This window comes from Coregonus clupeaformis, unplaced genomic scaffold (assembly GCF_020615455.1).
Source record: "Coregonus clupeaformis isolate EN_2021a unplaced genomic scaffold, ASM2061545v1 scaf0154, whole genome shotgun sequence".
Lineage (NCBI taxonomy): Eukaryota > Metazoa > Chordata > Actinopteri > Salmoniformes > Salmonidae > Coregonus > Coregonus clupeaformis.
Window position 1 is genome coordinate 275,609 of NW_025533609.1, and position 26,686 is coordinate 302,294.

The 26,686-nt window shown below is 42.1% G+C and overlaps 1 protein-coding gene across 1 annotated transcript in view; it reads right to left on the reverse strand.

The window, feature by feature from the left end:
* LOC121571048 (glucosidase 2 subunit beta) overlaps nucleotides 1-26,686 on the reverse strand; it is a 257,435-nt gene that overhangs the window by 196,880 nt on the left and 33,869 nt on the right. The window contains exon 8 of the mRNA XM_041882290.2: nucleotides 17,776-17,854. Within this exon, the coding sequence (XP_041738224.1) occupies nucleotides 17,776-17,854 (79 nt within the window). The remainder of the gene's footprint in view (nucleotides 1-17,775; nucleotides 17,855-26,686) is intronic.

The window sequence follows — 26,686 nt, forward strand, 5'->3', positions numbered from 1 at the left end:
TTTTCCCCACAAAGGACTTAGTGTTCTTCACCTTGCCTGTCTGTCTGCCTGTTAGTCTGTCTGCCTGTTAGTCCGTCTGCCTGTCAGTCTGCCTGCCTGTCAGTCTGCCTGTTAGTATGTCTGCCTGCCTGCCTGCCTGCCTGTCAGTTTGCCTTCCTGTCTGTCTGCATGTCAGTCTGCCTGTCTGCCTGTTTGTCAGTCTGCCTGCCTGCCTGCCTGTCTGCATGTCAGTCTGCCTGTCTGCCTGCCTGCCTGCCAGTCAGTCAGTCAGTCAGTCAGTCAGTCAGTCAGCCTGTCTGTCTGTCTTTCTGTCTGTTTGTCTGTCTACCTGTCTGTCTCTCTACCCGTCTGTCTACCTGTCTGTCTGCCTGCCAGTCTGTCTGTCAGTCTGCCTGTCTGTACGCCTGTTAGTCTGTACGCCTGTCTGCCTGCCTGCCTGCCTGCCTGTCTGCATGTCAGTCTGCCTGTTTGTAGTCAGACTGCCTGTCTGCCTGTCTGCCTGTCTGTCTGTCTGTCTGTCTGTCTGTCTGTCTGTCTGTCTGTCAGTCTGTCTGTCAGTCTGCCTGTATGTCTGTCTGTCAGTCTGCCTGTCAATCTTCCTGTCTGTTTGTCTGTCTACCTGTCTGTCTGTCTGTCTGCCTGTCTGTACGCCTGTTAGTCTGTACGCCTGTCTGTACGCCTGTCTGTCTGTCTGCCTGCCAGTCTGTCTGTCAGTCTGCCTGTCTGTACGCCTGTTAGTCTGTACGCCTGTCTGTCTGTCTGTCTGCCTGTTAGTCTGTCTGGCTGCCTGTCTGTTAGTCTGTCTGGCTGCCTGTCTGTCTGCCTGTTAATCTGTCTGGCTATCTACAACCTCTTGATGCTGTTTGTGATCGGATTTGATCTTAAATGTAAATACAAAAATACTTCAACTCAGCTTCTCCTATGAGATGAGTCTATCATCTGGAGGTGTCAAACTGATTGTTGTGTCCTTTACCCAAGACATACTTCATACAAAACAGCAAACAAACAAACACGCACGCACAAAGAGCAAAAACAATTATCATGCTGGTAGATTTGTATTAAACGGATTGAGGTAACAGCTTGTGGAAAATACAATGTCATAATTTAAGCAAGCATGCAGAATGTGTATTGGGAAGAAATGATATAAATATGCAACAAGTAGGCCTAGCTATGTTTATGGTCGACAAAGTTATTAGACTACATAGCAATAGAATGTGTCCCATCTGGTGAACAAAGGTATAGATAGAGCAGAGGTTAGCAGCTCTGTGATGGTGCCATGGCAACCAATGACTGTGCTCCTGGACATCGTTGTAGACGGGTGCTCGTACTCGTACAGCGTCAAAAGTGGTTGACGACTGGAGAAGTGTGATAAGAATACAAATGTTTTGCCCCTGGGCTTGCTTTTAGGGACTGCCAACGCAGCTTGTAAGGTGATTTCTCTAGCATCATTTTACATTTACGTCATTTAGCAGACGCTCTTATCCAGAGCGACTTACAGGAGCAATTAGGGTTAAGTGCCTTGCTCAAGGGCACATCGACAGATTTTTCACCTAGTCGGCTCGGGGATTAGAACTGGCACAGCGCTCTTAACCACTAAGCTACCTGCCGCCCTTTAATAATGTGTTGGGAGAATCACCATATCTCTGTGTTATTGCTTTAATGACACAAATAACTATTGTGGTGCATAAGATAATTCAACTTTGCTCCTCGTTGAGAAGAAAATGTAATTGCTAGTTTCAGGCCTGGTGGTGTACATTTTATAGTAAAACCACAAACATAAGGTTGAGCTCCTCCGCAGGCAGGTGGATACAGGTTAACATATAGAGTCGCTCAAAAGATTGCTATTCATACCATGATTGGCTAGAAGGGCATTATAGAGCGTGCATTATTTCCCAATAATGCACTGCGATATTCAATGGCTATGAAGTTCATTCTTACATGTTCTATGTTTGAGCTGCTTTTGGAAGCAAAAGTCAAATTCAAAATACTATTTGCATTGTTGAATTCGATTTTTATAATAGCAAGACAGCAGGACTGATGGTTTGGTTAGTTAAACTAGCAAGTCTGTTTGTTTGGTTACCAAGGCGACTAGTTTAGCTATCTAGTAAACTTGCTAGATAATTCAGTGGATGTTGAACACATTTATACCGGCAAATGTGTTAAATTATAGCTGTGGTATAAGTGGGACAATCAACTCAAGACTCTATGCGTTCTCTGGAAAATAATGCAACTACAGTTGTGGTCAAAAGTTTTGAGAATGACACAAATATTAATTTTCAAAAAGTCTGCTGCCTCAGTTTTTATGATGGCAATTTGCATATACTCCAGAATGTTATGAAGAGTGATCAGATGAATTGCAATTAATTGCAAAGTCCCTCTTTGCCATGAAAATGAACTTAATCCCCCAAAAAACATTTCCACTGCATTTCAGCCCTGCCACAAAAGGACCAGCTGACATCATGTCAGTGATTCTCTCGTTAACAAAGGTGAGTGTGTTGACGAGGACAAGGCTGGAGATCACTCTGTCATGCTGATTGTGTTAGAATAACAGACTGGAAGCTTTAAAAGGAGGGTGGTGCTTGAAATCATTGTTCTTCCTCTGTTAACCATGGTTACCTGCAAGGAAACACGTGCTGTCATCATTGCTTTGCACAAAAAGGGCTTCACGGGCAAGGATATTGCTGCTAGTAAGATTGTATCTAAATCAACCATTTATCGGATCATCAAGAACTTCAAGGAGAGAGGTTCAATTGTTGTGAAGAAGGCTTCAGGGCGCCCAAGAAAGTCCAGCAAGCGCCAGGACCGTCTCCTAAAGTTGATTCAGCTGCGGGATCGGGGCACCACCAGTGCAGAGCTTGCTCAGGAATGGCAGCAGGCAGGTGTGAGTGCATCTGCACGCACAGTGAGGCGAATACTTTTGGAGGATGGCCTGGTGTCAAGAAGGGCAGCAAGGAAGCCACTTCTCTCCAGGAAAAACATCAGGGACAGACTGATATTCTACAAAAGGTACATTGGATTGGACTGCTGAGGACTGGGGTAAAGTCATTTTCTCTGATGAATCCCCTTTCCGATTGTTTGGGGCATCCGGAATAAAAGCTTGTCCAGAGAAGACAAGGTGAGCGCTACCATCAGTCCTGTGTCATGCCAACAGTAAAGCATCCTGAGACCATTCATGTGTGGGGTTGCTTCTCAGCCAAGAGAGTGGGCTCACTCACAATTTTGCATAAGAACACAGCCATAAATAAAGAATGGTACCAACACATCCTCCGAGAGCAACTTCTCCCAACCATCCAAGAACAGTTTGGTGACGAACAATGCCTTTTCCAGCATGATGGAGCACCTTGCCATAAGGCAAAAGTGATAACTAAGTGGCTCGGGGAACAAAACATTGACATTTTGGGTCCATGGCCAGGAAACTCCCCAGACCTTAATCCCATTGAGAACTTGTGGTCGATCCTCAAGAGGCGGGTAGACAAACAAAAATCCACATATTCTGACAAACTCCAAGCATTGATTATGCAAGAATGGGCTGCCATCAGTCAGGATGTGACCCAGAAATTAATTGACAGCATGGCAGGGCGGATTGCAGAGGTCTTGAAAAAGAAGGGTCAACACTGCAAATATTGACTCTTTGCATAAACTTAATGTAATTGTCAATAAACGCCTTTGACACTTATGGAATGCTTGTAATTATACTTCAGTATACCATAGTAACATCTGACAAAAATATCTAAAAACACTGAAGCAGCAAACTTTGTGAAGACCAATACTTGTGTCATTCTCAAAACTTTTCACCACAGCTGTACACTTGCACATCGTGGCAAACCCCTTATGTTAATGCCCTGTTTTCACAGCAGAGTCCCCGGGGAGACTCGGCCATGTTAATGCCCTGTTTTCACAGCAGAGTCCCCGGGGAGACTAGGCCATGTTAATGTCTTCACAGCAGAGTCCCCGCGGAGACTAGGCCATGTTAATACCCTGTTTTCACAGCAGAGTCCCCGGGGAGACTAGGCCATGTTAATACCCTGTCTTCACAGCAGAGTCCCCGGGGAGACTAGGCCATGTTAATACCCTGTTTTCACAGCAGAGTTCCCAGGGAGACTAGGCCATGTTAATACCCTGTTTTCACAGCAGAGTCCCCGGGGAGACTAGGCCATGTTAATACCCTGTTTTCACAGCAGAGTCCCCGGGGAGACTAGGCCATGTTAATACCCTGTTTTCACAGCAGAGTCCCCGGGGAGACTAGGCCATGTTAATACCCTGTTTTCACAGCAGAGTCCCCGGGAGACTAGGCCATGTTAATAGCCTGTTTTCACAGCAGAGTCCCCGGGGAGACTAGGCCATGTTAATACCCTGTTTTCACAGCAGAGTCCCCGGGGAGACTAGGCCATGTTAATACCCTGTTTTCACATCAGAGTCCCCGGGGAGACTAGGCCATGTTAATACCCTGTTTTCACAGCAGAGTCCTGGTATGCAGTGCGGTGTGAGACGCGTCATAAATGTTCAATCAGACGCTTGTGAAAATTCTGATGAGTGCCTGTGTCGCGCCCAGCATGGAAGGTTCTGGACGGTGGCCTCTTGATTACATCGTTACATTATGAAGCCTATTGAACCTCCTCGCTTGTTTACAAATAAAGGGGAGGAGCTACAGCTGGAGGGACGGTTACAGGGAGCTAAGCTAAGATGGTTGTTGCTGACTGAGCATCAGGATGTTCCAAGGCCATCATGCTCTGTTGACATAGTGGAAGTTCTCTGTCTGTGTATCAGTGGTGGCTCCTCAGAGGAGGAAGGGGAGGACCATCCTCCTCAGTGAATTTCAGAAAAAGAAAAAAAAATTGTGAAACATTAAAAAAGTTATCCTTTTTAGATAAAACTATACTAAATATATTCACGTTACCAAATAATTGATTAAAACACACTGTTTTGCAATGAAGGTCTACAGTAGCATCACCAGCACTCTGTAGGGTAGCACCATGGTGTAGCCGGAGGACAGCTAGCTTCTGTCCTCCTCTGTGTACATTGACTTCAATACAAAATCTAGGAGGCTCATGGTTCTCACACCCTTCAATAGATTTACACAGTAATTATGACAACATCCAGAGGGCGTCCTCCAACCTATCAGAGCTCTTACAGCATGAACTGACATGTTGTCCACCCAATCAAAGGATCAGAGAATGAATCTAGTACTGAACACATAAGCTACAGCTAGCTAGCACTGCAGTGCATAAAATGTGGTGAGTAGTTGACTCAAAGAGAGAGAAAGACCACAGTTGAACAGATTTGAACAAATTATTTTCTTCCAAAATTAAGGAGAAGCAAGAGAGAGAGAGAGAGCTAGCTAGCTATATTTTGTAATATATATATATATATATTTGTTTTACTTTCACTTACTTAGCTAGCGAATACAGCTAGCTAGTTTAGCCTACTCAATCACCTGGTTCAAACAGAGGGGGATGCTATGTTAGCTAGCTGGCTATGGCTATCCAACACTGGAACTCTTCCAAGTCAAGGTAAGCTTTTGGTTCAAACAGAGGGGGATGCTATGTTAGCTAGCTGGCTATGGCTATCCAACACTGGAACTCTTCCAAGTCAAGGTAAGCTTTTGGTTCAAACAGAGGGGGATGCTATGTTAGCTAGCTGGCTATGGCTATCCAACACTGGAACTCTTCCAAGTCAAGGTAAGCTTTTGGTTTAGTAGCTATGTTGACTATGAGGTTTTTATTTTTATTTTATTTTATTTTAGGGGTAGATCAACTTTAATATTGCAGATAGATTGTTTCATCAATGTAATTGTCTGCATCACTTCCAATCCCCCATATGTTTTTTTTTCTAGAAAAAAAATATATATACAGTGAGGGAAAAAAGTGAGCTCGATTTTGGTCTCATCTGACCACAACACTTTCACCCAGTTCTCCTCTGAATCATTCAGATGTTCACTGGCAAACTTCAGACGGCCCTGTATATGTGCTTTCTTGAGCAGGGGGACCTTGCGGGCGCTGCAGGATTTCAGTCCTTCACGGTGTAGTGTGTTACCAATTGTTTTCTTGGTGACTATGGTCCCAGCTGCCTTGAGATCATTGACAAGATCCTCCCATGTAGTTCTGGGCTGATTCCTCACCGTTCTCTTGATCATTGCAACTCTACGAGGTGAGATCTTGTATGGAGCCCCAGGCCGAGGGAGATTGACAGGTCTTTTGTGTTTCTTCCATTTGCAAATAATCGCACCAACTGTTGTCACCTTCTCACCAAGCTGCTTGGCGATGGTCCTGTAGCCCATTCCAGCCTTGTGTAGGTCTACAATCTTGTCCCTGACATCCTTGGAGAGCTCTTTGGTCTTGGCCATGGTGGAGAGTTTGGAATCTGATTGATTGATTGCTTCTGTGGACAGGTCTCTTTTATACAGGTAACAAACTGAGATTAGGAGCACTCCCTTTAAGAGTGTGCTCCTAATCTCAGCTCGTTACCTGTATAAAAGACACCTGGGTGCCAGAAATCTTTCTGATTGAGAGGGGGTCAAATACTTATTTCCCTCATTCAAATGCAAATCAATTTATAACATTTTTGACATGCGTTTTTCTGGATTTTTGTTGTTGTTATTCTGTCTCTCACTGTTCAAATAAACCTACCATTAAAATTATAGACTGATTATTTCTTTGTCAGTGGGCAAACGTACAAAATCAGCAGGGGATCAAATACTTTTTTCCCCTCACTGTATTTTATGGACACAGTTATTTTACAATAATTCTATTTTGTTTGTTTTTACTCCTGAACTTCCTCTACCCTCAACCTCTCCGATCATTTTCATGATGTCCATCCGGTTTGCTTCTATATGCCATATCTTTCTGTGCTCTTTCACAAAAGCTCTCATCCTATAACCTATATACAGTGGGGAAAAAAAGTATTTAGTCAGCCACCAATTGTGCAAGTTCTCCCACTTAAAAAGATGAGAGAGGCCTGTAATTTTCATCATAGGTACACGTCAACTGTGACAGACAAATTGAGGAAAAAAAATCCAGAAAATCACATTGTAGGATTTGTTATGAATTTATTTGCAAATTATGGTGGAAAATAAGTATTTGGTCACCTACAAACAAGCAAGATTTCTGGCTCTCACAGACATGTAACTTCTTCTTTAAGAGGCTCCTCTGTCCTCCACTCGTTACCTGTATTAATGGCACCTGTTTGAACTTGTTATCAGTATAAAAGACACCTGTCCACAACCTCAAACAGTCACACTGTCAAAGGACACCAGAAACAAAATTATAGACCTGCACCAGGCTGGGAAGACTGAATCTGCAATAGGTAAGCAGCTTGGTTTGAAGAAATCAACTGTGGGAGCAATTATTAGGAAATGGAAGACATACAAGACCACTGATAATCTCCCTCGATCTGGGGCTCCACGCATGATCTCACCCCGTGGGGTCAAAATAATCACAAGAACGGTGAGCAAAAATCCCAGAACCACACGGGGGGACCTAGTGAATGACCTGCAGAGAGCTGGGACCAAAGTAACAAAGCCTACCATCAGTAACACACTACGCCGCCAGGGACTCAAATCCTGCAGTGCCAGACGTGTCCCCCTGCTTAAGCCAGTACATGTCCAGGCCCGTCTGAATGTCCAGGCCCGTTTGCTAGAGTGCATTTGGATGATCCAGAAGAGGATTGGGAGAATGTCATATGGTCAGATGAAACCAAAATATAACTTTTATGGTAAAAACTCAACTCGTCGTGTTTGGAGGACAAAGAATGCTGAGTTGCATCCAAAGAACACCATACCTACTGTGAAGCATGGGGGTGGAAACATCATGCTTTGGGGCTGTTTTTCTGCAAAGCGACAAGGACGACTGATCCGTGTAAAGGAAAGAATGAATGGGGCCATGTATCGTGAGATTTTGAGTGAAAACCTCCTTCCATCAGCAAGGGCATTGAAGATTAAACGTGGCTGGGTCTTTCAGCATGACAATGATCCCAAACACACCGCCCGGGCAACGAAGGAGTGGCTTCGTAAGAAGCATTTCAAGGTCCTGGAGTGGCCTAGCCAGTCTCCAGATCTCAACCCCATAGAAAATCTTTGGAGGGAGTTGAAAGTCCGTGTTGCCCAGCGACAGCCCCAAAACATCACTGCTCTAGAGGAGATCTGCATGGAGGAATGGGCCAAAATACCAGCAACAGTGTGTGAAAACCTTGTGAAGACTTACAGAAAACGTTTGACCTGTGTCATTGCCAACAAAGGGTATATAACAAAGTATTGAGAAACTTTTGTTATTGACCAAATACTTATTTTCCACCATAATTTGCAAATAAATTCATTAAAAATCCTACAATGTGATTTTCTTTTCTCATTTTGTCTGTCATAGTTGACGTGTACCTATAATGAAAATTACAGGCCTCTCTCATCTTTTTAAGTGGGAGAACATGCACAATTGGTGGCTGACTAAATACTTTTTTCCCCCACTGTACTTATTATGGACACAGTATGCTTTACGTTAGTTAACTTTGCTGTTAGTTGTTATTAGTCCCATCCTTCAACTCCATTCAACAACACCCATCTATTTCTTTTTGCCATATATTTTTCAACTGTACTGTGATGTTTCACAAAAGTTCTGAACCTTTCTATTCTCATTGTTTCTACAGATTGTAAATTGAAAATAAACATTTTTGCTAAAAATATTATTATATTATTGATCGATTGACTATGACTTTTCAGATCACCCAGTAGTGCTATCTGCAGGGTTAGCTCCAGGTAAATATTGCAATCCTTTAGCCATTCCTGGACCTGTGTCCAGAAACAAGCTACAAATGGACAGTACCAAAACAAATGATCTAATGATTCTGTCTCTTCGCAGCAAAATCTGCAGAGCTGGGAAGATTGTATCCCCCATATAAATAACATTCTATTGGTAGCAAGAATTTTATATAATAATTTAAATTGAAAGATTCTAATTTTTGAATCCGGTGTCGTTTTGCGTATCAGTTCATAAACACAATGCCATGGCATCGGTACGTCAAAAATCTCTTCCCAACTATTTTGCAATCTATATGGGACGGCTGTCAATCCTTTGGTCCTTAAAGGAAACTGGTATACTTGTTTATTTATCACAGTTTTCCTTAACCAATTATGTTCTTTAATACAAGGCTGACAGACAAGTTCCTTACTTTTTGAAATACTTATTTTCCATCATAATTTGCAAATAAATTCATTAAAAATCCTACAATGTGATTTTCTGGATTTTTCTTTATCAATTTGTCTGTCATAGTTGATGTGTACGTATGATGAAAATTACAGGCCTCTCTCATCTTTTTAAGTGGGAGAACTTGCACAATTGGTGGCTGACTAAATACTTTTTTTCCCCACTGTATTTGGTTGTAATTTTGGGTAGAGCTGACATTTCCATATGTTTCTGTTAGCTGCATGTCCGACATAACTCCACCAGTCCTACCGATGATATCATTTACGAAGATTATACCTTTTTTTTTTTTTTTTTTAAAGTATGGTTTTTTATCAATTAGTATATTTGAGTTTAACCACAATATTTGTTGCATTATTTGTTCTGTCGTTTCTGGAGGATTACATTGAAATTGCAACCAACTTCTATGGCTTGTTTTAGAAATAGTGATATTTGGGAGATTATTTCCTTTTCAAATAAATGAAAGTGAGAGGTTGTAATCTGAATAAAGGGAAAAAGGCCATTTTTCAACATGGGGTGAGACAATCTTACTAATTTGCTAGAGAACCAGTTTGGATTTAGTATAACTTTTGTATGACTGAAGCTTTTAGTGATAGGTCTAATGCTTTAATATTTCATCATTTCTGTCCTCCGAATTCATATTCATTATGTAAATAGGCCCGTTTAATTTTGTCTGGCTTGCCGTTCCAAATAAAATGGAATATTTTTTTCTCATATAATTTAAAAAACTGTTCGCTAGGCGTAGGCAAGACCATAAGCAAATAGGTAAACTGGGATAATACTAAAGAGTTAATCAGGGTGATTTTTCCAGAAATTGACAGGTATTTACCTTTCCAAGATTTTATTTATTTTTGCTAACTTTCTATTAAAATGTATTGAAGTGAGATCATTTATTTCCTTTGGGATATGTATTCCGAGTATATCCACATCACCATCAGACCATTTTATTGGTAAACTACATGGTCATGTAAAAATTGTATTTTTTAGTGATCCAATCCGTGATATAGTACATTTATCATAATTTGGTTGTAATCCAGAGAGGTTAGAAAATGTATTTAGATCCTCTATGAGGCTGTGAAGGGATTCAAGTTGTGGATTTAAAAGAAAACATGAATCCTCAGCATACAATGAGTATGTTGACTATGACGTTAATATGGTGAAAACGATGTACGCTGTGTGTAGCGGTTAGCGGTTATGAAAGTTTGGCTTCGAAAGGTATTTTTGCCTGCTCACAGACAACTGTTGTATTGTGCACTAAAGTCCACAAGCGAAGGGAAAAGGTGAGAGGAGGAGAGATGTGAGAAGGAATAATAAATACAACGATCAAAGTGACCATGCGGTTTATACGTGGCTGAGTTCTGTGTTTGCATGTGATCCGGGGTGTATTCATGCCGCCGATTCTGTTGAAAAAACGTTTCTTAAAACGGAAGCAAACATACCTGAATTAGTCCAATAGAAACTCTTGTTTGCAACTGTTGGACTAATGATTACAACCTAGATCCGCTAGATGCAGGCAAGCGTGTGCAAGGCGGTATTGAATGTGTCACTGTCTGTCACCTATATTACTCTATTTTCTCTCGACCTGTGCCGTGCACCTACGTTGTAAACTTTCATTCATAGGCTAGGTTGTAGCAACCTCATGATGGGTACAGGGAAAATTTAAGTATCATGTAGTAGCCTAAACCTATCAATGTTACATTGAGCTGGGTGAACGGAATATGAAGGACAAGTCATCCAATACGCTGTAATAGAAATAAGGCCGTGCTCATTAAAACAAGTTTGAGGAGAACACAAATTACCTTGGCAACATCGACAAGAGGAGGAAGAGGATGAAAAACAGATCAAGGTCGACAGAATCTTTACATTTCTGATACGTTCAACCCTAAAAACTTTCATCCTCCACCCCCCCCCCTTCCCTACAAAGACCATAGCACAATATAATACAGTGCTTGAACGGGTCAATGTTATTTGCTTCGAAGCCACGTATCAACCACCTCTGGTTGTCATTTCACATTACATAACACTAGCCGGGCACGAAAAACATGAGGCGTGTGATGGGAAGTGAGGAACGGTACTGACAGGGGAACTCAAGACTACAGACTCTCATTTTCCTCCCCCAGCCAGTCAGCCAGCCTACAGAACTAAAGCTAAAACGGTTGACATTCTCTAACCATATACCACCGTGAGTGTATACAACACTGCTGTGATAATGCAAGCGTATACAGTACATGCTATTCAAGCATATGTATCCCAATTGGATAAATACTACTTCCCTGAAACACTGCAAACCTATGCCAAGCAAAAACTTCTACCCTGATACAACCCAGCTATACTGTTACTGATAGAATACTGCCAAGCCAATACAACCGTGAACCCCAAAGACACGGCAGCCATTTAAAGAACGCTTATACCCCCTGCACTAGTCCAGTTTCAAAAGCCCCCGGCAACACATTAGATATTCAATCCTAGAAATGGTACAAGCTCGCACAGAGCCCCATACGCAATTGAAAGGAATTTATTGGAGGGAGATAAGGATCTTCTCAGAACAGATCTCTTTCCCTGCAAACAAAGAGAGAAAAGGAGCACCTCAGGTCCAGTCTATAAAAACAAAGGGATTCAATTAACTGTGAATGTGACTTTACATTAGTGCCTATTCCACAAGAGGCCTGCTGCCCCCTTCTGGTTGCTGGTGGAAAAGCAGTCTCCAAGTATTTCCCCCCCACTCTTGTAGTTATTATTTGTAAACCAAGGCTCTGACACTAAGTAGTCCTATTGGTTTGATGATATGTTATGACATGACATAATATCTCACAATCTCAGTCAAATACAAGAGTATGCTCTGACAGCTAACATTGTGAACTATCTTGTTCCTGGTAATCAAACTAGCATTGTGAACTATCTTGTTCTTGGTAATCAAACTAGCATTGTGAACTATCTTGTTCCTGGTTATCAAACTAGCATTGTGAACTATCTTGTTCCTGGTAATCAAACTAGCATTGTGAACTATCTTGTTCTTGGTAATCAAACTAGTATTGTGAACTATCTTGCTCCTGGTAATCAAACTAGCATTGTGAACTATCTTGTTCCTGGTAATCAAACTAGCATTGTGAACAATCTTGTTCCTGGTAATCAAACTAGCATTGTGAACTATCTTGTTCCTGGTAATCAAACTAGCATTGTGAACTATCTTGTTCCTGGTTATCAAACTAGCATTGTGAACTATCTTGTTCCTGGTAATCAAACTAACATTGTGAACTATCTTGTTCCTGGTAATCAAACTAGCATTGTGAACTATCTTGTTCCTGGTAATCAAACTAGCATTGGGAACAATCTTGTTCCTGGTAATCAAACTAGCATTGTGAACTATCTTGTTCCTGGTAATCAAACTAGCATTGTGAACTATCTTGTTCCTGGTAATCAAACTAGCATTGTGAACTATCTTGTTCCTGGTAATCAAACTAGCATTGTGAACTATCTTGCTCCTGGTTCAGGGCCATTACAGTACACAGCATCAACATTCAACTATGAGCCTTAATGGAAATATGCCCCCTCGCCCCTGCCAAGCCCCTGCCAAGCCCCTGCCAAGCCATGGAGAGTGTGGTAGGTGGCGTGGTGTCGAGTGCTCGAAAGTGCCATGAGGGAGATAAGAGATGACACGTCACGTTAAAAGTTACAGTCTGACGTGCCGTGTCGTCGCTATAGCCTTAGGGGTGCAGGTTTCAGGTTGCAGCCTTCATGGGACGACGACCATCTCCTTTCGTGACCGACAGATGTTGAAAACGACAGAGGAGAACAATGTAGCCTACTCCAGTTTATCCCTCATGACGTGATGAAATGTAGTTAAGAAGCTACAAGCTAAGCTTTCAGCCAGTAGTGCTGTGATATCTGGTTGGGGAGGGGATGGAAACGTGTCTCCAAGACATCAATCTGATTGGGTAGAGGGTGGAAACATGTCTCCAAGACATACATCCAAACATATATACAAATATATCTATTGACGTTGCATTATTCATTAAGGATTGGTGAGATGGAGAATATGTGTGCTGAAGTGTTTGTTACGGGGAGACCTTACTTTTGTCGATGACACCACTGAATCTAGAACTGAGTGGCCATGCTCCATCTCTGCCTTACGACAGAACATACAGAATTCTCTGGCATCGTCATGTTAGCCACTGATCCCAGAACAGTGAGTGGCATTGTAGTGCAAGCATTAGGCAATGAGTTGACGTTGACTAGCAAGAATTGGTCTGAGAATTGTCTATATCAAAGGCAAATATTTATTTAACGTTGTACAATGAACGGATTCACATACAAGGCATACAGCTTAAGTTATAAGGCAATATTGACTTTAACAAAGCATACTTCTATGCATATAGATCCTGAGGTTAACTGACAAGACAAAGCATGGACAAAGAGATGCCTAGTAGGCCAGAGGCCTAGAAGCCTAGAAAATGAGAACTGATCATACAACCTTCCTCCATGGACTGGATACAGGATAAGAGAGAGATCATACAACCTTCCTCCATGGACTGGATACAGGATAAGAGAGAGATCATACAACCTTCCTCCATGGACTGGATACAGGATAAGAGAGAGATCATACAACCTTCCTCCATGGACTGGATACAGGATAAGAGAGAGATCATACAACCTTCCTCCATGGACTGGATACAGGATAAGAGAGAGATCATACAACCTTCCTCCATGGACTGGATACAGGATAAAAGAGAGATCATACAACCTTCCTCCATGGACTGGATACAGGATAAGAGAGAGATCATACAACCTTCCTCCATGGACTGGATACAGGATAAGAGAGGAATCATACAACCTTCCTCCATGGACTGGATACAGGATAAGAGAGAGATCATACAACCTTCCTCCATGGACTGGATACAGGATAAGAGAGAGATCATACAACCTTCCTCCATGGACTGGATACAGGATAAGAGAGAGAGAGCAAAGGCATTTAATTCCATTCATAACATCTGAAGGTGTATCCAAAACCAACCCCCATTGACCAATCAAACAATATTACGTTTTCAGTAACCACCAGGCCCGATCTGCACAGGGTGTCACAGTATCTAAAGGCTTGTGTGGGGGGATGAGAAGATTATAAATAAGACAGAATTCATAAGAGGAACATAAAACCCCATTTGCGTAATTTACAGTTCACCCTGTACAGATACAAGTTACCACAGAGATCGTACATACATACAGATAGCTTCAGAGCTACCATATACAATAATTATACAAGTTTCAGATATAATAATTATATTGTATCTATGTCTGGTATCTATCACAGAGAGATACCCCTCAGAGGGGAAAGGGCTGACTAGTCCTTGGGGCGTTGTCCCTTTGTTCCTGGACTGTTTGCCGTGCAGCTCCAGGTGCCAGAGATCCCCTGCATTAGAGTCAAGGCTACAGCGTTAGCTACGCTTGCTACAGGAAGAGGGATAGCTTTTTCCTCTCTCTCACCTCAGATGGATTTATTTTTCAGCAGCATTTTTTTCTCTCCGTCTTCTGTTTGGTAGAGAAACGTCATCTGTGGTGAGACCTCTCATTCCCTATTTAAGGGTGTAAGGGTTTAGGTGAGTCGAAAGTTGGAAGGAGGTTTAGGGTAAATTTGGCTCTCATTTTGAGGCCTAGAGGTCCATCACCAGTAATCTCCCCGGCTCAACTCAGCTTCTCTTCACCACATCCGAGCAAGTCACAAAACGCGAGCGACTCTGAGTATGTGGAGGCCATGTTTGATTTCTGATGGAGACAACCAATAGGGCTCCAACAGCAGTGAAAGGGGATGCCAGAGGAGCGACTTCAAAATGCATACATGTGCATATAGTGGATTTTTGACGACGTACTGACACAATATGCACATGAGTGTGGATGATATGCATAACAGTGTTGTTCGTGTTCATTGAACCGTATTTAGATAATACATAATGGATTATAAGACCATCCCTTTTCAAATGAATCACTTTTTACCTAAAAACTATACAAATATTCCTCCTCTAAAAACAATGAACACAGTGTAAAGCGTTCTCTTCTCATAGCATTGCCTAATGCCACTGTCTAAAGCCCTGCTTTCCCTTACAGAGAGGAATGCTTCCTTTGATCATCAAATTGTTTTGAGGTATTCTCTGTTCTTGAATGATCTGGACCACTGAAGTGGAAACTCAATTTTCTGGCGGTGCCCAAAGATTTTTCAGAGAAAGGAAAGAGAGGGAGGAAACCAGGAAACCAAGGGAGGAAACCAGGGAGGAAACGAGGGAGGAAAGCAGGGAGGAAACGAGAAAAACAGGGAGGAAACCAGGGAGGAAACCAGGGAGGACACGAGGAAACCAGGGAGGAAACGAGGGAGGAAACGAGGAAACCAGGGAGGAAACCAGGAAACCAGGGAGGAAATGACAGAGGAAACCAGGAAGGAAACGAGGAAACCAGGGATGAAACCAGGGAGGACACAAGAGAGGAAACCAGGGAGGAAATCAGGGAGGACACGAGGAAACCAGGGAGGACACGAGGGAGGAAACCAGGGAGGACACGAGGGAGGAAACCAGGGAGGACACGAGGAAACCAGGGAGGAAACCAGGGATGACACGAGGGAGGAAACAAGGGAGGAAACAAGGGAGGACACGAGGGAGGAAACGAAGGAGGAAACAAGGGAGGACACGAGGGAGGAAACGAGAGAGGACACGAGGGAGGAAACGAGGAAACGAGGGAGGAAACGAGGGGAAATTAAGTGGAAAGGACACAAAGTGGGGAAGCGTGAGAAATCTAAAACCACAGCCCACTTCTTCCTGACGTCCTTCTGGCCACAGTAATGAAAGTCTTTAGACATTACAATAACAGACAATCTCTCAAATACAACAGCTCTCAACACGACTGGGAACTCAACACGACTGGGAACTCAACTTGGAGGCCTATGTTATCAACCTGAACAATGGGAGGTATTTCTCCACCTTGGGAGGAAGTGGACATGTTCATGTATTAGGAGAATAAGCGGTCTCATGTAATGTCAGAAAATGGCAGACGTAACAATTCTTTGTGGGGAGAATGTCACGGGCTACTGATAACAACAGGTTGAATGCAAGACAAATGTTGCTGCCATTCAGAGCGAAACACAGAACAAAAAAAGCACATCTCCTTGTATGGCGTCGCCTTTAGACATCTTCACACGGCTGCTTCCTCGTTCTAATGTAAATTGCCCGTTAACTACTGTCCTTGGCAAACTGTTTAATTCGACCGGCTTGATCATTGTTTGATTGGATAAGTGCACATTTTCATATTCATGCATATTCATATTAATTCACTCACTTCAAATGTATGTGAAAAAATGTGGATTGCCTTCCTGTGTCCTCACCAACTGTAAATAACAAAACAGCCTGTGGTTCCCCATTGTGGGCCCTTTAATGACACTTGCAAGGGAAGGCCTTGGTATTTCCTGGTAGGCTACACGGCTCAGAACACCACACAACATCAGTAGACCCTGGAGATTAGCTTGTTAAAGCTGTCCAATCAGAATGCTGCTTACTGACACTGAATTCCTTTGCATGTAAATGTGTCCAAAGTAGCCTTTGTGTGAACTGAGTCTTGTTACGTAAAGCTAACTTGGATCACAACCTGATTAGGAGACACTTCTAGGGAACATAGACACAAATAAGTATTTCACACACACACACGGAGACACGCGCACACACACAGACGCACACACGGACGCGCACACACACACACGGACACGCACACGGAGACACGCGCACACACACGGAGACAGCACGCACACGGAGACACACGCACACACACACATCGATCATTGCAGAATGCACAATTAGGTACCTTGAGTAATCCTCCCTTATAAGCATTTTGAGATATACAATATGGATGATGTATAACGGCTGCATTTTAGTGGATGTGAGAGCCTGTTTACTTCCTAACTCTGAACCTACCACTACCCACTCTAGAGACACCGGCAGGACCTGGTTGGCTGTGCTGTCGCATACCAATTAGCATTGAGAAAAAAAAGGATATCCAAAAAGAGCTCCAGCTATTTTGTTTACACCAAAAAATACTTTGATATCTGCTCGTGGTGTGCAAGCTCACAGTTTAAAGTGGAACAGACAGCCGCGTTCTCACACATCACGACTTGCAAGAAAAAATCATTGTTGGCAAACTGTGCCTGTCCGACTCTGACTCAGATGAGTGTTGGAGAGACCCCGTGGTGAGAGTATTTGTTTGAATAGCATGGGAGAGTTTGACAATGGAACCTGGGAAACCAATGACAAGGGCTGGGATATCTGGTTGTAGAAAAATGTGGGTTTGAAATATTGAGGAAGAGACTGGCTATTTCCATTGTGCCCCTGGGCGTGCACATTCTGCTCTAGACCAGCATTAACACACGTGATTCAACTAATTCACCTATTTTCTAGTCCCGCACTAGCTGATTCCACTAATCAACTAATCACCAAAGCATTTGATTAGTGCTGGGCTAGAACCAAAAATAATAATGCTTGAGGATCCAAGCTACTCCTAACATCAAACTCCTATAACATCAGTGAGTGCATTGAGATGTTTAAATACAGTTTAAACGTACCACGGCTTCATCTTCGGATAGAGCACGCTCCTCACCCTGGACGGGGGAGAGTTTCGCCTGGACTTCATCCACGGTGATACTGTTGCAGTCAAAGAAACAGGGTATAAAGGGGTTGAAAAACAACGTGTGCCATGAGGTGTTGCTTTATCTGTTTTTATTTTTTTAAACCAGGTTTGCTGGGATCCAGTATTATGTGCATTGATACAGTATTGATTGACGTGAGTTCCAAACAGACACAGATACTGTGGAATAGATGGAGGGAAAGCTATGGCGCTAGATTCCGGAGTGTATTCTCTATTCTGTTGGAGGAGAGGTGGGCGTCTAGGTTGGAGTGGAGCTCTCTGTTATTCTCTACAGCGGGGCAGGGTGATTATCCCACTCTCTCTTCACAGCATCCAACCTTTGATCAACTCTCCCTGTCAAGGTCTCTCCACTAAGAGGAGATGGTCATTGGATAAAGGAGAGAGGAGGCTACCTAAAAGGGTGCATTTCTCTCCAATTTCAAAGTCAGTTGATGCACCCCCTTGTGCGGCTTTAGTCAATGCGAGGTTGCCACTAGAAGGAGAGAAAAAATTTTGAAAGCTGCTTTTGACACAGGGTGTATCGCTGATGTATTCCAATGGGCACACATGAAACTCCTAACAGTGTGCCTTTCAGGGAGGCAGACAGCCACGCACTCACTACATTTAATCAATCTCTCAGTCTTTCATTCACACTTCCTCACTCACTGAACACTCAGATCCCTGCCAGGTGTCTACACTACTTCAGAGGCAGGGGCGTCAAACTCATTTTGCCCCGGGGGCCGCATTCGGTCTTCACTGAGGTCCGGAGGGCCACCGCACTTAAAATGTGTTAAGATTTCCTCACCGTCAACATTTTGCAAAAAAAAACATTTTCCTATATCAATCGCTTTTTGAATTTTCAAAGCTCCTTGACTGTCTAGATTTCATTTCGATGGCTGTTAGGAAGCTGTATAGTGTCGTAGGTCAGGTTATATACTACAGGAAACATGGAGGGTATAGTATCGTAGGTCAGGTTATCTACTACAGGAAACATGGAGGGTATAGTGTCGTAGGTCAGGTTATATACTACAGGAAACATGGAGGGTATAGTGTCGTATGTCAGGTTATATACTACAGGAAACATGGAGGGTATAGTATCGTAGGTCAGGTTATCTACTACAGGAAACATGGAGGGTATAGTGTCGTAGGTCAGGTTATATACTACAGGAAACAAGGAGGGTATAGTGTCGTAGGTCAGGTTATATACTACAGGAAACATGGAGGGTATAGTGTTGTAGGTCAGGTTATATACTACAGGAAACATGGAGGGTATAGTATCGTAGGTCAGGTTATACACTACAGGAAACATGGAGGGTATAGTATCGTAGGTCAGGTTATCTACTACAGGAAACATGGAGGGTATAGTGTTGTAGGTCAGGTTATCTACTACAGGAAACATGGAGGGTATAGTGTTGTAGGTCAGGTTATATACTACAGGAAACATGGAGGGTATAGTGTTGTAGGTCAGGTTATATACTACAGGAAACATGGAGGGTATAGTATCGTAGGTCAGGTTATATACTGCAGGAAACATGGAGGGTATAGTGTCGTAGGTCAGGTTATATACTGCAGGAAACATAGAGGGTATAGTGTCGTAGGTCAGGTTATATACTAAAGGAAACATGGATGGTATAGTGTCGTAGGTCAGGTTATATACTACAGGAAACATGGAGGGTATAGTATCGTAGGTCAGGTTATATACTACAGGAAACATGGAGGGTATAGTGTCGTAGGTCAGGTTATATACTAAAGGAAACATGGAGGGTATAGTGTTGTAGGTCAAGTTATATACTGCAGGAAACATGGAGGGTATAGTATTGTAGGTCAGGTTATATACTAAAGGAAACATGGAGGGTATAGTGTTGTAGGTCAGGTTATATACTGCAGGAAACATGGAGGGTATAGTATCGTAGGTCAGGTTTATATACTACAGGAAACATGGAGGGTATAGTGTTGTAGGTCAGGTTATATACTACAGGAAACATGGAGGGTATAGTGTCGTAGGTCAGGTTATATACTACAGGAAACATGGAGGGTATAGTATCGTAGGTCAGGTTATCTACTACAGGAAACATGGAGGGTATAGTGTTGTAGGTCAGGTTATATACTACAGGAAACATGGAGGGTATAGTGTTGTAGGTCAGGTTATCTACTACAGGAAACATGGAGGGTATAGTGTCGTAGGTCAGGTTATATACTACAGGAAATATGGAGGGTATAGTATTGTAGGTCAGGTTATATACTACAGGAAACATTGAGGGTATAGTGTTGTAGGTCAGGTTATATATTAAATGAAACATGGAGGGTATGGTGTCGTAGGTCAGGTTATATACTACAGGAAACATGGAGGGTATAGTGTTGTAGGTCAGGTTATATACTACAGGAAACATGGAGGGTATAGTGTCGTAGGTCAGGTTATCTACTACAGGAAACATGGAGGGTATAGTGTCGTAGGTCAGGTTATATACTACAGGAAACATGGAGGGTATAGTATTGTAGGTCAGGTTATATACTACAGGAAACATTGAGGGTATAGTGTTGTAGGTCAGGTTATATACTAAATGAAACATGGAGGGTATAGTGTTTTAGGTCAGGTTATATACTACAGGAAACATGGAGGGTATAGTGTCGTAGGTCAGGTTATCTACTACAGGAAACATGGAGGGTATAGTATCGTAGGTCAGGTTATATACTACAGGAAACATGGAGGGTATAGTGTTGTAGGTCAGGTTATATACTACAGGAAACATGGAGGGTATAGTGTCGTAGGTCAGGTTATCTACTACAGGAAACATTGAGGGTATAGTGTTGTAGGTCAGGTTATATACTAAATGAAACATGGAGGGTATAGTGTCGTAGGTCAGGTTATATACTACAGGAAACATGGAGGGTATGGTGTTGTAGGTCAGGTTATATACTACAGGAAACATGGAGGGTATAGTGTCGTAGGTCAGGTTATCTACTACAGGAAACATGGAGGGTATAGTGTCGTAGGTCAGGTTATATACTACAGGAAACATGGAGGGTATAGTATTGTAGGTCAGGTTATATACTACAGGAAACATTGAGGGTATAGTGTTGTAGGTCAGGATATCTACTACAGGAAACATGGAGGGTATAGTATCGTAGGTCAGGTTATATACTGCAGGAAACATGGAGGGTATAGTGTCGTAGGTCAGGTTATATACTACAGGAAACATGGAGGGTATAGTGTCGTAGGTCAGGTTATATACTACAGGAAACATGGAGGGTATAGTGTTGTAGGTCAGGTTATATACTACAGGAAACATGGAGGGTATAGTGTTGTAGGTCAGGTTATATACTACAGGAAACATGGAGGGTATAGTGTCGTAGGTCAGGTTATCTACTACAGGAAACATGGAGGGTATAGTGTTGTAGGTCAGGTTATATACTACAGGAAACATGGAGGGTATAGTGTCGTAGGTCAGGTTATATACTACAGGAAACATGGAGGGTATAGTGTCGTAGGTCAGGTTATATACTAAAGGAAACATGGAGGGTATAGTGTCGTAGGTCAGGTTATATACTACAGGAAACATAGAGGGTATAGTGTCGTAGGTCAGGTTATATACTAAATGAAACATGGAGGGTATAGTGTCGTAGGTCAGGTTATCTACTACAGGAAACATGGAGGGTATAGTATCGTAGGTCAGGTTATATACTACAGGAAACATGGAGGGTATAGTGTTGTAGGTCAGGTTATATACTACAGGAAACATGGAGGGTATAGTGTCGTAGGTCAGGTTATCTACTACAGGAAACATGGAGGGTATAGTATCGTAGGTCAGGTTATCTACTACAGGAAACATGGAGGGTATAGTGTCGTAGGTCAGGTTATATACTAAATGAAACATGGAGGGTATAGTGTCGTAGGTCAGGTTATATACTACAGGAAACATAGAGGGTATAGTGTCGTAGGTCAAGTTATATACTAAATGAAACATGGAGGGTATAGTGTCGTAGGTCAGGTTATCTACTACAGGAAACATGGAGGGTATAGTATTGTAGGTCAGGTTATTTACTAAATGAAACATGGAGGGTATAGTATCGTAGGTCAGGTTATATACTACAGGAAACATTGAGGGTATAGTGTTGTAGGTCAGGTTATATACTACAGGAAACATGGAGGGTATAGTGTCGTAGGTCATGTTATATACTACAGGAAACATGGAGGGTAAAGTGTTGTAGGTCAGGTTATATACTACAGGAAACATAGAGGGTATAGTGTCGTAGGTCAGGTTATCTACTACAGGAAACATGGAGGGTATAGTGTCGTAGGTCAGGTTATCTACTACAGGAAACATGGAGGGTATAGTGTCGTAGAGTAGGTCAGGTTATCTACTACAGGAAACATTGAGGGTATAGTGTTGTAGGTCAGGTTATCTACTACAGGAAACTAGGAGGGTATAGTATCGTAGGTCAGGTTATATACTACAGGAAACATGGAGGGTATAGTGTCGTAGGTCAGGTTATATACTAAAGGAAACATGGAGGGTATAGTATCGTAGGTCAGGTTATATACTAAAGGAAACATGGAGGGTATAGTATCGTAGGTCAGGTTATAAACTAAAGGAAACATGGAGGGTATAGTATCGTAGGTCAGGTTATATACTGCAGGAAACATGGAGGGTATAGTATCGTAGGTCAGGTTATCTACTACAGGAAACATGGAGGGTATAGTATCGTAGGTCAGGTTATATACTACAGGAAACATGGAGGGTATAGTGTCGTAGGTCAGGTTATATACTAAAGGAAACATGGAGGGTATAGTGTCGTAGGTCAGGTTATATACTACAGGAAACATGGAGGGTATAGTATCGTAGGTCAGGCTATATACTAAAGGAAACATGGAGGGTATAGTGTTGTAGGTCAGGTTATCTACTACAGGAAACATGGAGGGTATAGTATCGTAGGGCAGGTTATCTACTACAGGAAACATGGAGGGTATAGTATCGTAGGTCAGGTTATATACTGCAGGAAACATGGAGGGTATAGTATCGTAGGTCAGGTTATCTACTACAGGAAACATGAGGGTATAGTATCGTAGGTCAGGTTATATACTACAGGAAACATGGAGGGTATAGTGTCGTAGGTCAGGTTATATACTGCAGGAAACATGGAGGGTATAGTATCGTAGGTCAGGTTATATACTACAGGAAACATGGAGGGTATAGTGTCGTAGGTCAGGTTATATACTAAAGGAAACATGGAGGGTATAGTGTCGTAGGTCAGGTTATATACTACAGGAAACATGGAGGGTATAGTATCGTAGGTCAGGTTATATACTAAAGGAAACATGGAGGGTATAGTATCGTAGGTCAGGTTAAATACTACAGGAAACATGAAGGGTATAGTGTCGTAGGTCAGGTTATATACTAAAGGAAACATGGAGGGTATAGTGTCGTAGTTCAGGTTATATACTACAGGAAACATGGAGGGTATATTGTCGTAGGTCAGGTTATATACTACAGGAAACATGGAGGGTATAGTATCGTAGGTCAGGTTATATACTAAAGGAAACATGGAGGGTATAGCATTGTAGGTCAGGTTATCTACTACAGGAAACATGGAGGGTATAGTATCGTAGGTCAGGTTATCTACTACAGGAAACATGGAGGGTATAGTATCGTAGGTCAGGTTATATACTACAGAAAACATGGAGGGTATAGTATCGTAGGTCAGGTTATATACTACAGGAAACATGGAGGGTATAGTATCGTAGGTCAGGTTATATACTACAGGAAACATGGAGGGTATAGTATCGTAGGTCAGGTTATATACTATAGGAAACATGGAGGGTATAGTGCTGTAGGTCAGGTTATATACTAAATGAAACATGGAGGGTATAGTGTCGTAGGTCAGGTTATATACTAAATGAAACATGGAGGGTATAGTGTCGTAGGTCAGGTTATATACTAAATGAAACATGGAGGGTATAGTATTGTAGGTCAGGTTATCTACTACAGGAAACATGGAGGGTATAGTATGTTAGGGCAGGTTATCTACTACAGGAAACATGGAGGGTATAGTATCGTAGGTCAGGTTATATACTGCAGGAAACATGGAGGGTATAGTATCGTAGGTCAGGTTATCTACTACAGGAAACATGAGGGTATAGTATCGTAGGTCAGGTTATATAATACAGGAAACATGGAGGGTATAGTGTCGTAGGTCAGGTTATATACTGCAGGAAACATGGAGGGTATAGTATAGTATCGTAGGTCAGGTTATATACTACAGGAAACATGGAGGGTATAGTGTCGTAGGTCAGGTTATATACTAAAGGAAACATGGAGGGTATAGTGTCGTAGGTCAGGTTATATACTACAGGAAACATGGAGGGTATAGTATCGTAGGTCAGGTTGTATACTAAAGGAAACATGGAGGGTATAGTATCGTAGGTCAGGTTAAATACTACAGGAAACATGGAGGGTATAGTGTCGTAGGTCAGGTTATATACTAAAGGAAACATGGAGGGTATAGTGTCGTAGTTCAGGTTATATACTACAGGAAACATGGAGGGTATAGTGTCGTAGGTCAGGTTATATACTACAGGAAACATGGAGGGTATAGTATCGTAGGTCAGGTAATATACTAAAGGAAACATGGAGGGTATAGTATTGTAGGTCAGGTTATCTACTACAGGAAACATGGAGGGTATAGTATCGTAGGTCAGGTTATCTACTACAGGAAACATGGAGGGTATAGTATCGTAGGTCAGGTTATATACTACAGAAATCATGGAGGGTATCGTATCGTAGGTCAGGTTATATACTACAGGAAACATGGAGGGTATAGTATCGTAGGTCAGGTTATATACTACAGGAAACATGGAGGGTATAGTATCGTAGGTCAGGTTATATACTATAGGAAACATGGAGGGTATAGTGTTGTAGGTCAGGTTATATACTAAATGAAACATGGAGGGTATAGTGTCGTAGGTCAGGTTATATACTAAATGAAACATGGAGGGTATAGTGTCGTAGGTCAGGTTATATACTAAATGAAACATGGAGGGTATAGTGTCGTAGGTCAGGTTATCTACTACAGGAAACATGGAGGGTATAGTATCGTAGGTCAGGTTATATACTAAAGGAAACATGGAGGGTATAGTATCGTAGGTCAGGTTATATACTAAAGGAAACATGGAGGGTATAGTGTCGTAGGTCAGGTTATATACTACAGGAAACATGGAGGGTATAGTATTGTAGGTCAGGTTTATATACTTCAGAAAACATGGAGGGTATAGTATCGTAGGTCAGGTTATATTCTGCAGGAAACATGGAGGGTATAGTATCGTAGGTCAGGTTATATACTGCAGGAAACATGGAGGGTATAGTATCGTAGGTCAGGTTATATACTACAGGAAACATGGAGGGTATAGTATCGTAGGTCAGGTTATATACTACAGGAAACATGGAGGGTATAGTATCGTAGGTCAGGTTATATACTAAAGGAAACATGGCGGGTATAGTATCGTAGGTCAGGTTATATACTACAGGAAACATGGAGGGTATAGTGTTGTAGGTCAGGTTATATACTAAATGAAACATGGAGGGTATAGTGTCGTAGGGCAGGTTATATACTAAATGAAACATGGAGGGTATAGTGTCGTAGGTCAGGTTATATACTAAATGAAACATGGAGGGTATAGTGTCGTAGGTCAGGTTATCTACTACAGGAAACATGGAGGGTATAGTATTGTAGGTCAGGTTATATACTACAGGAAACATGGAGGGTATAGTATCGTAGGTCAGGTTAATATACTACAGGAAACATGGAGGGTATAGTGTTGTAGGTCAGGTTAATATACTACAGGAAACATGGAGGGTATAGTGTTGTAGGTCAGGTTATATACTACAGGAAACATGGAGGGTATAGTGTTGTAGGTCAGGTTATATACTACAGGAAACATGGAGGGTATAGTATCGTAGGTCAGGTTATATACTACAGGAAACATGGAGGGTATAGTGTCGTAGGTCAGGTTATATACTACAGGAAACATGGAGGGTATAGTATCGTAGGTCAGGTTTATATACTACAGGAAACATGGAGGGTATAGTGTTGTAGGTCAGGTTATATACTACAGGAAACATGGAGGGTATAGTGTTGTAGGTCAGGTTATATACTACAGGAAACATGGAGGGTATAGTGTTGTAGGTCAGGTTATATACTACAGGAAACATGGAGGGTATAGTATTGTAGGTCAGGTTATATACTACAGGAAACATGGAGGGTATAGTATCGTAGGTCAGGTTATATACTGCAGGAAACATGGAGGGTATAGTGTCGTAGGTCAGGTTATATACTGCAGGAAACATGGAGGGTATAGTGTCGTAGGTCAGGTTATCTACTACAGGAAACATGGAGGGTATAGTGTCGTAGGTCAGGTTATATACTAAAGGAAACATGGAGGGTATAGTATTGTAGGTCAGGTTATCTACTACAGGAAACATGGAGGGTATAGTATTGTAGGTCAGGTTATATACTACAGGAAACATGGAGGGTATAGTATCGTAGGTCAGGTTAATATACTACAGGAAACATGGAGGGTATAGTGTTGTAGGTCAGGTTATATACTACAGGAAACATGGAGGGTATAGTGTTGTAGGTCAGGTTATATACTACAGGAAACATGGAGGGTATAGTATTGTAGGTCAGGTTATATACTACAGGAAACATGGAGGGTATAGTATCGTAGGTCAGGTTTATATACTACAGGAAACATGGAGGGTATAGTGTTGTAGGTCAGGTTATATACTACAGGAAACATGGAGGGTATAGTGTTGTAGGTCAGGTTATATACTACAGGAAACATGGAGGGTATA